At 37.6% G+C, this 16665-nt stretch overlaps 1 protein-coding gene across 1 annotated transcript in view; it reads right to left on the bottom strand.

Moving 5' to 3' along the window:
- Nucleotides 1–16665, bottom strand: part of LOC113500832 — a 128089-nt gene that overhangs the window by 8396 nt on the left and 103028 nt on the right. The window contains exon 6 of the mRNA XM_026881727.1: nt 11180–11260. Within this exon, the coding sequence (XP_026737528.1) occupies nt 11180–11260 (81 nt within the window). The remainder of the gene's footprint in view (nt 1–11179; nt 11261–16665) is intronic.

The raw sequence follows: 16665 nt of genomic DNA on the forward strand, positions 1-16665 counted from the left end.
CTAGTGATAATCCTATTGTGACGTGCTTGTCTACAGGTAAGGTTCCCAAGCCCAGACAGGTGTTATTAGCTACTGCGTTAATAAAAGCCGAGTCAAAGACTGGTGAATTCCAGACTATTCGAGCCCTGCTTGATCCAGGCTCACAAGCTTGTTTTATAACAGAAGCTGCCGTCCAATTTCTTAGTCTTAAGAAAATTCCAGTTCAAGGGCTTGTTTCAGGTTTAGGCAATAATCAATCAATCATTGCGAAGCACATGGTACAGTTTACAATCAAATCAACAGTCCATGTGGATTTTCAACTTAAGATAAATGCGTACGTCTTGAGTAAGATCACATCATACTTACCTGAGCGATGTATTCAACCAAGTTCATTTGATTGGATTGACATCAACGGTCTGTGTTTGGCAGATCCTAAGTTCAACACACCCAATAAAATAGACATATTATTGGGTGCAGATGTTTATGGTTACATCGTCAAGGAAGGCATAATTAAGAGTCCGTCTGGTACTCTTATGGCACAGAACACCACTTTAGGGTGGGTCCTTTCCGGTGTTGTCAGTTCGGATATTGATAGGTCAAGGCATCCCATTAAAAATATAAACGTTCATAATGCACAGTTCAACGAAGATCAACTCCTGAAAAAGTTTTGGGAGATAGAAGAGCAATCTAGTACAAAGAAAATCTTAAGTCCAGAAGAGCAAAAATGCGAAGAATTATATAGTAAAACTACTAAGCGAGATGATACAAGAAGATATATAGTACACTTACCGTTCCGCGATGATAATCCTGCATGTAAGGCCGGAGGTTCTCGTGAATTAGCTGATAAGATTACATCAATAAAGCAAACAGGTCAAATAAAAAACGAGAACAATTATAGGGATAAGGTCAAAGAGAACATATTATTAAAGGAAAAAGAAATACAGATCAAGAACATAGAAATTAAACAAGATAGTACTATAAAAACTCGAGTAGCCCCCATTAAGCAAATAAGCATTCCACGCTTAGAGTTATGTGGTGCAGTTCTTTTATCGTTTAACTCCAGGACATTTCCTTATCGAAGGACCTATAGTGAATGTACCTGACAAAAATTGTAATAGTTCAAATGTAAGTTACTTGACTACGTGGCAATTCGTTCAAAGGATGTTACAGTCATTCTGGAAACGCTGGTCACAAGACTATTTGTCGAACCTTATGAATAGATACAAATGGTGGTTCTCAAGTTCCGAAGCCCAATATAGGAGACATCGTATTAATTAAAGAAGACAACTTACCGCCAAGTCGCTGGCTATTAGGTCGTGTTGTACAAAAGCACCCAGGTGATGATAATGTCTCACGTGTAGTCTCAGTGCGGACTAAATTCTCGATTTACCAGTTATGGTTTAATATATTTAGTCCAGTTTATTTACAATATTATTATGTATGTTTAGACCAAAACGAGTTTTTTATTTAGTGTTAGTTGTATTTAGTTATATTATTAATATTTAAGGTCTACATGTTAAGTTCATGTATTTTAAGTTCAAAGTACCTGTATCCCATAAGTTAAGTACTTTAAGAAGGACATTCCGTCAATAATGTCCTTGGTGGGCGGTATGTTCAAGAGCAAAATGTACTTTTATAGTAATTTGTTAAACCATAGCGCGATAGATGGCATTGACGTCGAATTAGATCGCGCTATGGTTTCGTTACATGAGTTGACATATATATTTTGAAGCATTTTCAATATATGACTCTCTCGCAGACCAAACAGTGTTGTTTTAATTTATCAGTGCAGTTCTTCAGCTCGGTGATTAACATTTGATGTAACGAAACCATAGCGCGATCTAATTCGACGTCAATGCCATCTATCGCGCTATGGTTTATGGTTATTCATACGTCTTTGATAGTCGTTACAGGTAGTCAGAAGCTTAAAAAGCTGACAACCAGTCTAACTAAGGCGTATCGTGTTGCCCAAGTAACTGGGTTGAGGAGGTCAGAAAGTCAGGCGCTCCTTGTAAAACACTGGAAAATTCTTGTCACCATACCAAATTGTTTTCCGTTAGGTAAGTATTTGTAATTAACCCGACTCGCTCTTGACCGGTTTTGTTATTTCCGTTCGAGTCGATTTTCATAAACTATTTCTATAATACATGTGATGTTTAGAAAAGAAGATATAAATAAAACATCACTATAATTAAATTAATGTTAATAAACATTCATCCATATTCTTTTGAAAACATTCAAACAATGCAGTAACAACGGATAGAGCTATCAAAACAAACCGATGTGGACACTCACGACGCATGCTAAGACAGGACGTCACGCAAACACACACCCATTAACATTCCTATGAAACAGTGGTATTTTTCTCCAAGGAGAATATTTGAATTATGCGAGCAGTCCGTTATATGCTACTTTGAAATAAACCAAATGGGCATTGATTGATTTAGAACGAAATGTCTTAAAATATAGAGTTGCCTTGATACATGACAGTTATCACTTTGTCTCAGAATAGACATGAAGCCGGACGCTGACAAATGTTTAAGAAAAACCTGGTTTTCACTACGACTAGCAGGTACCTTTACTTAAATCTAAGGTTATAGTTTATTGTTTACGGTAAATATAATATAAAAAATCTTTAAAACATTGTTGAACTTACAGCAGCCGTCATGAGCCTTCTTGACAATAACAAATGTATAAAAAAGATTTTATAATAAACGTCTTCGTCTCAGTGTATTACACAGTAAGATATGCAGTATCTACACTAACATGGACCCGTGCAGTTTTTATAGAAACATATAAACTACTTCTAATTTGTTCGAGTTGGATGTACAGAACTGAAACAGAGCAAACATAGCTTTCGAAAGAGTTTTTAATAAATTTAAGTGCCGGAGTCCATTAGTGAATTTTCCTCGCTCGGATTCCAACAGCCCGCCCCCGGTACGGCTAGATATTATTAAATTGCAATACACTTTACCCGCTTTTGAGCTATAATGACAATTTAATTGGCGGCTTACAGAAATTACTATATCGTACTTCAATGACGATAAAAAAACTCACAGCGAAACAAAATGTTCATAAAGTTGTTTCAAAGAAAGGGAAATAAACAAACTGGCGAGTGTGCACTTCACCCTTAACACGACGACCCATTTCTACGAACAATACATTCAGGACACTAAATGTAAACAAAAGCCGAACTAGGACGTTTGTCGGTGGAGCACGCCGCGGGCCCTCGGGAACACTGCGCAACATATTCGATCTCACGTACAGCATCCCATATGCAGCCCAACGCGCCCTGAAATATTCACACCACGCCGAAGGTTTTACACCCTGCACTTCGGTAAACGCTCGCTTTAAACTTTACCGAGGCGAACCAAGCGCCATTTTATGACTGAATCAAATAGAAATGGTTCCAATGTTACGGACGGGGTTACGGCACCAATTAATGTTTTAAGAGTTTGTTTTAAACCTGGGTTTATCTAAATCAAAGTAGATAAGATAAAGTTCAGTTAATTTATTTTGTTTGAAGCAATTATTCTAACTCGGTACGACAGTGAATAATTGTCGTGAAGTTCGTGAATTAGAATTTAAATTAGCTAGTTCTATGGCTTAATAAATCGCTTTTTAGTAGACCCTAAACTTATAAAGAATTGCCAAAACAAGAGATTTTTATGCTATAAGTAGTGTTAGGTGCTGTAAAGGCATCGGAATAATGTTGATTCTTAATACATGCATTATTTGTGAGATCACAACGAGTTACTACAAATATCAGCAGCGATCGACATGACTAATCCCGAATCAAATCGACCGATTTACAATCAAACGTTGAACATACAAACATCAAAACCAATTTCACAAGGTTAGGGTCCATCAACAATGAACTATAATTAAAGCCCCCATTATTTAGAGAAGCGCCAATAAAATGAACACGAGATGATCGCGTTACGACCGCCAATAAGCATGCGTGACGTCACAGCCCTCTCCCCTCTGGCTGTGGTGAAGCCTACTAATATTAGATCACCCCAAGTAATTATATTACATGTTGTTGGCAACAATAAATTGTTATTGCTTTACAAACTCCATATTATTATGTTGCATTTATCAATTAGGAGTAGATAAGCGGCCTCTCGTAATTGCTTAGGGTACAATAATTGAGCCTCCTTGACATGTCATATGCTATAACGACGGATGTTTAAATTACAAATATGAATATCATCTATTTACAAAAACTATTTGGAATTGGTCTGGGGATAGATAGGTACCCGATTTTGAATCATTATGATTTTTGTCAAAGAATAATACTAACAATATTTTATGTTCACAGCTTTTAGTGATACAACATTCGAATAGCCTCGATGTTGATGTTCTTAAAGTAGACATGATATCCAAAGCATACGAAAATTTACACACAACGTACTAAAAATATGATAGCCTAACATCACACGGAGAAAATAAAACTTCAATAAAAGCAATTCAAGGTCAGCAATTATACTAGTGTCGTTCACAAGCCAATCTGAGGCAGTTTTATATGTGACGAGTTGACTAACTCTTAAAATAAGGAGTAAGTGTGTGAGAGAGATGGAACTTTACGTGGTGTAGTTCGCTGTCTTGCTTCCACAGCTGCAGAGATATTAGTAGGCTCTCTGTGGAAACTTGCGCTGTTTTTCGCGGAGGCAAGTTACAGGGGATAGTTGTGGGCGCGCCGCGGTGCGCTCCGAGCTGTCACGCGACTTGCGTAACAGACAATAACCAGGTAACCTTGTCCACATCAGGACGATGTGAAGGTTGGAGAAATTATGGATAAAATTTAGAAAAAGTAATGCACCTACAGTCTCTGTGGTAAGGTACTAAAACAAGAAGCTTACTTCTTGTGCCTCACAAAGAAAACCTTCACTAGAGTCAGCGACTCTATCGTTGAAGGGCACCAAGAGACACACATTATCAAACAATCCAAAGTATTTGACAACGCTCGTGTTGCCCCGTCTCTGCAGCACTAAGGCCACCTCCTATTGCTGAGTTTCAACATTTTTACGATCACCGCACTATTAACGAGGGTTTGAAGCAATTATGTCTTTATGTTTATAACGTACCTATTTTTATTGTCGGTATTACTGAATTGTTTTTCATATTGTACCAAACTTTTTGTTTCGTGTTGGCGGTTATTGAAATTGTGCTAGTTTTCGGCAGTAAATCATAAGTAAGTTCAATATAACAAATTCATAAACATATTACTATATCAAATGTGTTGTATGGCGCCGAGCGCATTGTGGATTCACATCCACATTATGATATAACTTACAATGTACTTCAAAAAGTTAGATTAACTTTGATAATAATATGTGAATGTTGTATGCTGCGGAGTTATTCATGTTAGAGGGGACCTAGCTCGCGCTGGGATTTGGGTAATAACCCTAAATTTGTAACTTCGAGGATCACATGATTTGGTGGAAAATGTATCCCCTGTGGTGCTTGTGGAATCGTAAAATTTTGCAATTTGGTTATAGTGGGCAATGTAGGTATGGTTCGAAAAATCTTAGGGTAACAAATATGTATGATTCCACAAAGAAATGAATGACAATGAGTATTATTATCCATAAACATGCCACAATTTGAATAAATCTAAAAAGCACAGAGCGATATAAAACTAGTGATATACAGCAGTGCTCAACCCTTAACCTCTGTGATATTTGTGTAGGGAGCATTAAATACAATTAGTTCGGCAGCAGATGGCGATGTGTATCTCGGTACAGGTATACATATTTATGTGTCGCGTGCGTGCGCGCCGTTCCCGCCGCCCCCGCCGCCTCGCGCCGCCGCGCGCCGCGGGCCTGTCCTCAGCAAGGCTCTGACTACGCATTATGTGCCGGATTTTTTCACTAATTATTGAACACAAGCACGCTATTGTAAGCTTTTATTAAATTAGGGGCGAGCCTTATCTGTAAATGGGCATTTTGTTAAAGTTCACCTTTAAACTTTGTATCTAAATTGTGAGTTAAGATTAGCTAATTTGGCTTAGTGATCATTTTTATGCCTGTCGTTTTGAATGATATTAATCACAAGTTTAGGTTGTAGATGTAAACTTAAATACCATTTTATATTTTCGGTAACTATAATAAATATCAAATTTAAACTACAACTGCATAAGTTGATCGATCACAGGACCATCTAAGTTAAGAGTAGTTCCTGCTTTCTCGTTTTGTGGGTCCTTGCTTTTATTTACAAATCTTTGACAGTCGTTAAGGGTACTCAGAAGCTAGAATGGCTAAGGGGTATCATGTTGCCCAGGTTGAGGGAGGCAGAAAGGCAGTAGCTTCTTATAAACACTGGTACTTATTACGGTTAGACTAGAACCCGACTCGAAAATAGTTGGGAAAAGGCTAGAATCATGACGAATAATTAACAAATATTTTTTATTGGTATTGACCGACATTCACATTAATTAAAGAAGAGAAACCGGAACAATTATTGTTATAATGTTGATATTACCAGCCAGTGCCAAATCTGAACAGGATCGTTTCAGTCACGAAACTTTTTGATTAGAAAAACTATCCAAAAAATGTAATCCCTCAGCTACGTGAACTACCTTTGCGCAGGATTATATTTGCAATGAGTAGCTGTATTGTATTTATAACATTCAAACACACACAAACATTCCTGATGGTCGAACTCGGGATGTTGTTTAATCATCATAAAATTGTTTTCTCAGTAGAAGGTCTGCATCCTACAAAGCCTTCATAATAATATTGTTTTAATTAAATTCTGAACTTTACCTAAAGCTCAGAATATGGCAGAATAACTCAAAAACCCAAAATAAACAAAACAAAACGGAATAAATATTTAGAAAAACAAGTAGAAGCGTGTTTCATTATAATTTAAACAGTCGTAATAATGGGAATGCCGTCTGAAGTCACTTTCGTTGAGAGCAAGAAGAGGCATAGGGTTGTGAGCGGGTGCGAGAGAGACAGCGGCCAGGGTCGTACGGATTGGCGTGCGAGGCGGCAGTATCGGCAAGCGGGCCGAGCTCGGATTTAATTATCGGGACAGCGAACAGAATTCCACATTTAGAAAGTGTTTTACTTTGTTGCCTGAACTTACCGACGACTGAACTGATTCTAATAGAGGTCAATCGGTGTCACTCTCTAAATATGGAATACATTCTCGTGACAATACACTATTACCGGCCGACCAAGGAACTCTATGACTTTCGGTTTTTAGGTGGAACTATATTTTTGTAGGATTCGGTAGTTTAGTCATGCTCTTGTTTTTAGATTACCTAAAAGACAGTTAATATTTTATTTGACAAATTTTAACTTAGCATATAACATATATAATGAGTAATTAAAAAACTAAACTATTAGCAGAACTTTGTTTCTCTTCAACAGTTTAGAGGTTTTGAGGTTTGTAGCTTACGTAAAAGTCTGTACGACGAATGCGAAAAATGTTACATAATTTAATTATCCTATGAAGTGAACTCCGTATAATTTAAATTAATTAAAGTTTCATTGCATTGCTTTTTCTCCACTATTGCTTTTTCACTTCGTACAATATGTCTGGCAAATACACATAAAAAGACTTTTGTATTCTTGTCTCAAGCGGAAAACCTCATAGTGTCCAGATCTATCACAAAATATTATATCTAGCAGAGAACTTAAACAATAAAACATAGTGGGGACACAGTGAAACTTCCGCGAGCTTTGAATAAACAATTTAGAAAAAGTGCGGAGAAAGCGAAAGGTTTAAAATGAAAAGTAAAAAGTGTCGTAAACTTTTATTGTCGGAGTCCTTTATCTAAGTAATACACCTGGAAGCAGACGCGGACAGGAGCGGGTAGGATAGCCTAGTAGGCCATCAAAACTGGCTTCATACATATTTTCATCAAAATAAAAGATTTCTGAATCAACTCGATTCAATCTAAATTATGCACGAATATTGTATGTGGAGTGGGAGAGAGACGTTTTATAACGTCACCTATAACGTCATCTAAAACTTATATATGTACATGTTTATTTTTTAATATCTAGAACAATAGCCATTGCATCAATAACATCATTGGTTTCACAGCAAAGAGGTTGTCTGCATAGAAGGACTCGAAAATTTTCGGCTTTTGACAAATCATCATGATGCAAAGTTTAAATTGCATATGAAGTTACTTCCCGCGATTAAAGAAACTTAGATTTTTTTTAAAAAAGAAACAAAAATGTTTGCAAATAAAAGTATTATCAGTTACCGTATCAGCAGCAGCGAGTTTGCAATAAATCTGCTGTTATCTGCGCCCGCGTCACGGGCCGCGTGCCCGCGCGCACTAAACACCTTAATTGCCAAGTAATTAATTAAATATTTTCACGTAATTCTTATAAAAAAAGAAACAAGTTAGGTACAGTTTTATGGGCACTAAGGTTTGTTTATCGTCCGCTTGTAAATATATGTGGGACTGGTTACAAGCCCTGATACTAATTATCGTCACGATACCGTTACTGTAAGCAATGAGAACGAATTGTTATGTGCAGGTAGCTGGAGTATATGTTGTGACTAATTAGCACGCTACGGTATTGTTCATTTCCTCCTTATTTTTCTGTTATTTTTTTTTTGTTTACTACTTCAACGTCGTTATTACACAAGATGTACCTTAAGATATATGTATAACTAATTCACGTTAGTAAACTCCACGTGTTAGATAGGTAAAAATAATATTATTTAATCAATCAAGACAATTTAATCATGTACGAGCAGGCGGACGGTTGGGATATAAATCGGGCCTCGCCGGCCGCTTGCGAAGAGGTTTAGAATTAGCCCGCTCGCAGCCCGCACTGCTCTCGCTGGAAGCACGTCGCCAGTAGTCGCCACTCATACATGCTAAAGAAGAAATTTTCACCCATCAAGTAAATGAATGTCTGTTGTTACATTCATTTACTTGATGATGCTTAAGCTCGATTATTAATATTATTGTGTTTTATAGTAGCAACAGTAAAACAATATATCTTTAAAACTTCAAAAGATGAAGAATTGTGACGGGTAGACGGACAGGCGGATAGACAGCCGAGCTGTTTAACAGCTTAGTTTCCGTTTTCGTTGTAAAAAAATCCTGTCGAAACTACTGAAAAATTCTCAGCAGGTAAAGTTAAAATGTCTTTCCTTCTTGTTTTCAAAAGTAGAGCATACTTAATGATTCCATTACCTCGCCTAGTAGTCTAGATAAAGCTGGAATACTTTCAACTGTGATTAGCCACGTTTAGCTCGCGGATCTTTACCAAAGTCTCGAACACTCTCATAATAATCATTAGCGTCGATAACTTGAGCACTTTTATCTCGTCATCTTTGAGTTTCGGCTGCAGAGAGACTCCGCTAACTATTGTCATAAGTTATTATCGTAATCTTAACGTCGGTAGATCGGAGGCGATCCCAATGCTTACGGCAACCGTTTGAACACGGTCGATCCTGACCGAAATCTATTTTCTTAGAAGATATTTCCATGATCGGATATTGGATATTTTGTCTGATGAACGGTAATCAATTCGCCCCCAACGCACCTCCATTTCATTATTTCGTTCATTTTACAAAACCAGTTAGAATATACAACAAAATTGATCTTAAAAAAGTTCATAGAAGTTTGAAATAACAACATATTATTAACTCAACATTCTTCAAATGTTCGAGTTACCATAATAGCAAAACGAACAATTTTAACTTAATTTCACAATTTTGTTTGTTTTTCCCACTCATAAGTGGGTAGCTCTCGAGTCCAAAACGTATCATTACTGTCCCTGGAGCGAGAGCGACGCACCGTACACCACGCACCACGCCGCGCGGGGTGCCGGGCGCCGGGAGCCGGCAACGTTTAGCGCCCTTAATTACAGTACTCTCACAAAATTGATAGCTTCACTTAAACACACAAGTATTTATAACCGGTGTTACGATTTGATTGATCAGTCGAAGATGATGGATTTATTTTAAAGTGGTCCGAGATATAATGGGAGCCGCTTTACTACTGGTTAAGTATAGGTGCAAGTGTTAGCATTATAAATAACCTTATAAGTAAACCCAGCCAAAAAAGTACATTTCAATGACTATTAAACGTTCCTGACTGGAATTGTTTGAATACATAAAATTAAAATAATTACAACAATATGCTAGAGGCTCAACTAAAACACGTTGGCGTTCGGTTCATTAAACCTACACCACATTTTACGACGTCGTTAATATGTAAATGTCAAAGTTTAAACACAATCGCAATACCATATTACAACAATTCTCCTGTAGGTGCACAAGTATTGCCATACACTGGGAGTGTAACATAAATAGTTGTCAAAATAACGCCATTGTAACACAAGTATTTTTCGTAACCGGTCAGATTAACATAAACACAATATTTTATCACTACAATGTGCCATCGATTACAGCCCCACGCGTTCTTAGCGCACAAATAAAGCGATTCTCTGCGAAGTGTTTTTACTTTTTGCACTGGTATTAGCATAATATACACCACAAAAGGAGCTCGGTATTACTGTAAGTGCTTTAAATTACTGAATTAGTAACTAAATACGACATGTATTCATATTTTTTACGCGGTATTCTTGTTAATCGTTAAAGTATTTATGAGTTGAAATATCGGAAAACCAATAAAAGACACAGTTATGTGGACTAGAATATAATTGGTTACTTTATCTACCACTCTCGCGAGGAAAAACAGACCACCTTAGTCCAAAAGTAATGTATAACATATAGTTTCTCGCAGAGCAGCTCTCACAGCACTCTCCATCAACACTAATGGTCAGAGCGTTAATAACACGTGCTCTGTGTTATAGAAGTTGCGCTGCGGACACTCCGCTACAGCCGGGCGCCCCGGTAGCGCAGCATTAGCGGCGGGCGCTCGCAGCACTAAATCATGTTTAATGTTCACCTGTATGTTTTAATAACTGTGTGTTTAGTTGGAAGACCAAGCAACAGATAATAAAGTGTGCGAGCGCTGCACGTCGGCCGCCGGGCGCCCGGGCGCCGGGAAACAATTACTAATTTCCGGCAACGTTTTAACGCGAATAAGAAAAGTAAACGGCAAAAGAGTGGTGAGCTTAATTTTCCAAGTTAGTTATTGTTATAAATTAATGATGTTTCAAGCCCCATTTATATCAATAACATTTTTAATTTAGAAGTTTAAGGTTCAAAAGCCTAGCTGTTAGCACGTCGCCACTGATGTGTCTGTACTCACCCAGAGCGGCGCGGAGGGCTGCAGCTGCGACGCGAACGCCATTCGGAAAGCATCTCCCACCAGCGAGTTCAATTCCTCCGCCTGCAACAATACAAAACATCGTTATCTTATGATCAGTACTTATTCATCCCAAAGTGCAAATTGGCTCATAACAAAAAGAATATTGGCATATAGACTAGACCGCTTCTAGATCCTACCAGCAACAACCTCGATCCTAAAACAAAAACCAATTTTCTCTCGCATTGTAAAGCAGATAGGTATTATCATAACATTGAAGCGATTACTCCGAACATGGTCCAGCTCCTACATAACCAACAAGTGCTTGTAACAGGAGCCTGGACAAAACGGCCATTACTATAAAACAAGGCGTAACATTTTTCCGAAGGCAGGCGGTAAGTTTTAATGGAGTCTGCGCTATTGCTCCGCCACTTCAAACCGCCCCACTAACAAAGATGCAGAAGTTTTACGACACTCCACAACTAGGTACATACTTTGTTGCAACAAATTTTATTGCTTCACTCAAATAAAAAGCGTAATTGAAGTTTTAGTGCCTTTTAAATGAAAGCTTTTTATTAAAGTTGTTAACATTTCAAAGCGTAAACGTCTACTAGATTTGTTAGGTTACCCTTACATTGTTTTAACATTTATACTAGCAAACTATTTAAATATTATTTGAGCGTCGTCCCCGACTTAGCCTACTGAACATTATGTATAAGATTGTTAGCACTTTGTGCAATAGTCCTCTAGACGAGGCGGAATGCGGTGCGATATTGAAACACTGCCGCAGGGGAAGCCGGCGGGAAGCCGGAGAGGAGGCCGCCGCGCGCCGGCCGAAGCAGGCGATTTAATCGGAAAAGTCTCGACCGAGCCGGCCAATAATGCCTCGACGATGTGAATGGACGGGAATAATTACACAGGCGATATTACAGTTAGCTAGGATGTCGGAATGCCAAACTTCTGAGAGGAAAGTTATATAGAAGCTCCTGTAGATATTAAAGTAGGTGTTAATACAGAGAATAACGATGGCGAATAAAATTTTGTGAACGAAGAGCATTTTAATAGTGAGTATGTTAGTATACGTACTACATTGACCTCCTTGGGAGTAGGTAGACTTTGGTAGTGCATATGCATGTATTTTATTGATACCAATGATAAAATACTTCAAATTGTCGGTACGTACGCTATTGACAAAGAGAGATACCGCTAAAGTAAACACAAATAAATTTACACCTCAGTGTAGAGTCACGGAGTACTGTCGAAGACAAACACACTAACATCAGTTATGATGCCTTGTATGGTCAGTCAATATACCTATAACTATTGCTTCACGAATTTCAACTTTAAACTGATGAGCGGAAGTTAGTCTTTGACATGTTGAGTAGGATAGTAAAGTTCAGTGGATGTGAACGATATGCGAGAATGATAGGAGTCAGGCGCCCACGGCTTAGATTGACGTATAAGCTGATGTCACACAGTGAAGCGACGGCGATGACACTACAGGCGATGTTTCCTCAGAAACAATCAAACAAAGATGTATTTTGAATAGATATGAAACACTCGAGGATAGCTTTTATTAAAAAAGAAATCATTTCGAAATTGGGAGTAGGTATATAAAGCAGCAATGTACCACTACTTTTAAAACTTGTACGGTTACCTATCGCCCGAAAACAGAAATATCTATGCAAAATTATTAACTGACAGCCTACAATCGCAACTTTCCGCTTAAAGTGGAAAGCGCGCATAAGCTCGGTAAAGCTAGACGTAGTGACTTCATGGCAGAAATATGAGAACAATCGAACTCTGGTATGACGCCACAGTGTAACGGGATCCCGCATGAGATTCCAAAGACATATCACAGATCAAACTATTAAGGTAGCTTTTATAAGAATTGTTGTCGATTATGATCGATCGTAAATTTTAAATTTGTGTCGTTTCATTGATACTTTTATGACATTCTACTAGGTGGTACACTGTTAGGTGGCATGTTCTTTTCTTTTATTCTGGACGATACTGCTTCTGCTCGACACCGGTAGAGGCAGTGGTCATTTCAGGAGCATCTTTTTTAATAACATATCTGGTTTTGAGGCAAATCAACCACGTCACGAGAAAATCCTTAGAATACATTAAGATACCCCGCTTATGGTATTTAGTAGGTTCTAAAAGTTTATGACTTACAGTTTATACGTCACAAATGATAAAGGATCATTACGATTGGTATGAGCGGCACGTAAAGCTCACCAGTGACGGGTATTATGTGAGCGCACGTAATCGCGTGTCCGCGCTCATGTTTGTATTGATACAATATCGAGCGATATAACGTCATATAACGCAACTAAATATGTGGAGAATGGCGCATCACTAAAGTGTTATTATGAGGACGTGATCACGTCACATTGCTTTATTTAAGTAACCATTGTTGCATTTAGTGATGGACTTTTTCACAAGCTTGACCATAACATTATAGCTTTCTATTCAGTTGTATGTTTCTTCAAATATCTCAACGATATACCTTTGAATGGACTTTGCATATCCATATTTAAGCCTTAAGTTCATTTTTATCAAAATTAACAATTGCAACTGCAATACCATCAATAACAATATTTTTAAGAGCTCTACTGTACAGCTTTCCTAGTTCAGCCGCAGTAGTTAATTATATTGTTAGTTGTCGTTGAGACAATGGCAGGGACAATAGTCCGCAGCTGCGACCGCATCTGTGATTGGTTGTCGGCGGAGTCTCCTGCAGGCTTAGATTGCACTCAACACAAACACTTGTGAGGGCGAAAACATATTATCGTGTTTATAGAAACAATTGATTGTGTTTTCATAGCTTCATCCATTTTTTAGAGAATTGCAATTTACAATAAAAGTGAAGTCATTCCGGTGGATAGTTATATTCCGGTGGATTATTCGTTACTGAACAGCCGAGGTCCAAAGTGTGGTTATTTGCCAAAAAATACTTGTACTACATACTTACACGGCATAAAATCATAAAATCGGAAAAATTATAAAACCCACAAGGCGGCTCACTTTTTGAATAGCGTTACTTAATTAAAATCGCAGCGCCGCCGCCGCCGCCCGCTGCCAGTCTGCCATACTATACTGCTCCTGTTTAAAGTGACGCTGCGAAGTTAATTCGCAGACTTACATAAAGCCCGGACGTGCCTCGCGCAGGCGAACTCCGAGTTTACAACTAAGCAACAACAGTTACGATATACATTAGTGTAGTGGCAAGTGTTAGTCGTCAACTGTTCCCTAATCATGTAACAACATCATTTGAACTCCATGAATCAAGTATTCAACGGTTGCTGGGGCGTTAAAAATATCTATCAGTAAGCGACATGCTGATCTGGTTTCTCTTATTACATCATTACATGGACTAAATAGCAACTTTAATTTACTTTTTTAATGCATCCGAAAATGTATCTTTTTTAAATGTTTTTATTTACCCATAGCTCCCTCGCTTACTCATTGGCAAAGCTCAAGATTACCATGTTTCTCTGTTTACAGGATTACGTCGACGGCATCCATTGACTGTTAATTAACTCCCTCACTTTCGCGCGTTTACACAATAACAGTCGCCTCTGCGCAGAATATTTGATTACAAAACATAGCTTCACTGCAATCCTTTACAAAAGTTATTTAAGTAGCTATGTTTACATCGATTTATTTGCTCGAAGCAACTAGACTTTAAATCTATTGTAAGAATGACAGGCGGGTGTCAGAAACACACAAAAAACTAATATGAACCACTCTCACTTGACGTCCACTATTCTGCCTTTCATGTTGTGTACATTCAAAGGCTTTAGACATGTTACGGAAAACGCAATATTAAAATAACGATGTGTCAGTTAACCGAAAAATACACTTAAATTACAACAACCTCATTTGCTAATTTTTGGACTAAAAGCTAATTACTTACAAGCTTCTTTCGATAATACGGAAGAAACCTGAATATTTTTCTCGTTGTCATTGGGAATGTCCAATGATGCAAATGTAATCATAATAAATCACAGACAAAAAGTACAATAAAACAGTTCCAATGCGAACTCAGATTTCTTCCCAGAACGAGTGCAGTGAGACAATAACAATTATGACGACAAGATTTAATCCGATCCTACTTAGAAATGAGGCAAATGAGTAACAACACAGAATGTATGAACAATTAAGATCATTACAGATGGTGAGGACTGTAACGAAGCCGAGGCACTAAACGTTGCATTATTCAGGGAGGAGGCCGCATTCGATTTACACATCAAATAGATGCGTGTGTATGATGCATCTACATCTTTAGTCGTACGGCAAAATAAATAACACTCAATAAAAAACAGTTCAGCAAACACGATTAATTTGTATCAGTTTACTTGTTGGTAGCGCAACATGATTATAATAAATGTGTAGCAAACAAAAAATAATCAACTGCTGAGTGATCGATTATAATCGGCAGCCGATAATCGACTTATATATCACTCGGATAACTTCAAAGTCAGCCGATATTAACATTACGTTTAAAGCATCAACTTTTCTGCGTATAATTGTCCCACCGTTAGGAGGAAGAGGTTCTTCAATAACAGTAATGTTTCTCCGTCGCCGGTAGCAGTCGCCTAACGATCGGTTGCCCTGACCGAACAACCGCGTTATAATTGCAACCATACCCAGTATTGCCTTCGGGTAGACCTGTATTTGACCAACAATGTGCACCCACCCCAGCACTTACTCCTCGGTAATAAAGTCCACATTTGTTTGTTTTAACAGTATGTGCTGTAAGTAAACTAGCACAATTTTCTTAGCCATGTAATTATATAAATAAACAGTCTTGGCCGCTGCGTCTCAGTGACAGGATAATTTTCTAGTTCACAGGAAACTCAAATGGTTTTTATGTATAGAACTCAAACATATTTTTTTATAATTAGCTTCCTTTTCCTGGTCTTTTTTCACAATTACACAGTGTAATAATAGCAATTATTTTGTTCTTCTATACATAACACCAGTAAAAGAAGCATTTTTATTGAAATTAGCTTTATCGTTTGTCGTTTTAATATATTTGTATACAAACTACACCCTTATAGCTATAAAATAAGAAGCATGTTTCGCTATGAGCGCAGTTTATATTTTACGAGGTTTGTAATTTGGGCGCAAGTAATGAAGCAGCGTGATTTATACCGCGGAGTAAATTTTGTACAGTACATAAGTTTTATGGCATGGGGAGCACTATCGAAAAATCAAAACAGTACACGGTACTTTTAGTAGAAAATAATATAAACCTGAATAAAGTGCAATAATGACGTAAATTTGTCAAATACCTAATTAATGAACCAATTTATATTATTTAGGAATTTTGGAAAAATGAAAATTTCCCCCCCTCCAAAATTTTCTTAGTTTTCTGTAGTTTACCTAAATGTTTTTCTTTTGTATAGAAGACCTGGCAAAAATAGAAAAATGGTTTTTGCTTAGTAATTCTAAGATAAATAGATAAAAATCAAATTCTC

The sequence above is a fragment of the Trichoplusia ni genome, chromosome 14 (assembly GCF_003590095.1).
Source record: "Trichoplusia ni isolate ovarian cell line Hi5 chromosome 14, tn1, whole genome shotgun sequence".
NCBI classification, from domain to species: domain Eukaryota; kingdom Metazoa; phylum Arthropoda; class Insecta; order Lepidoptera; family Noctuidae; genus Trichoplusia; species Trichoplusia ni.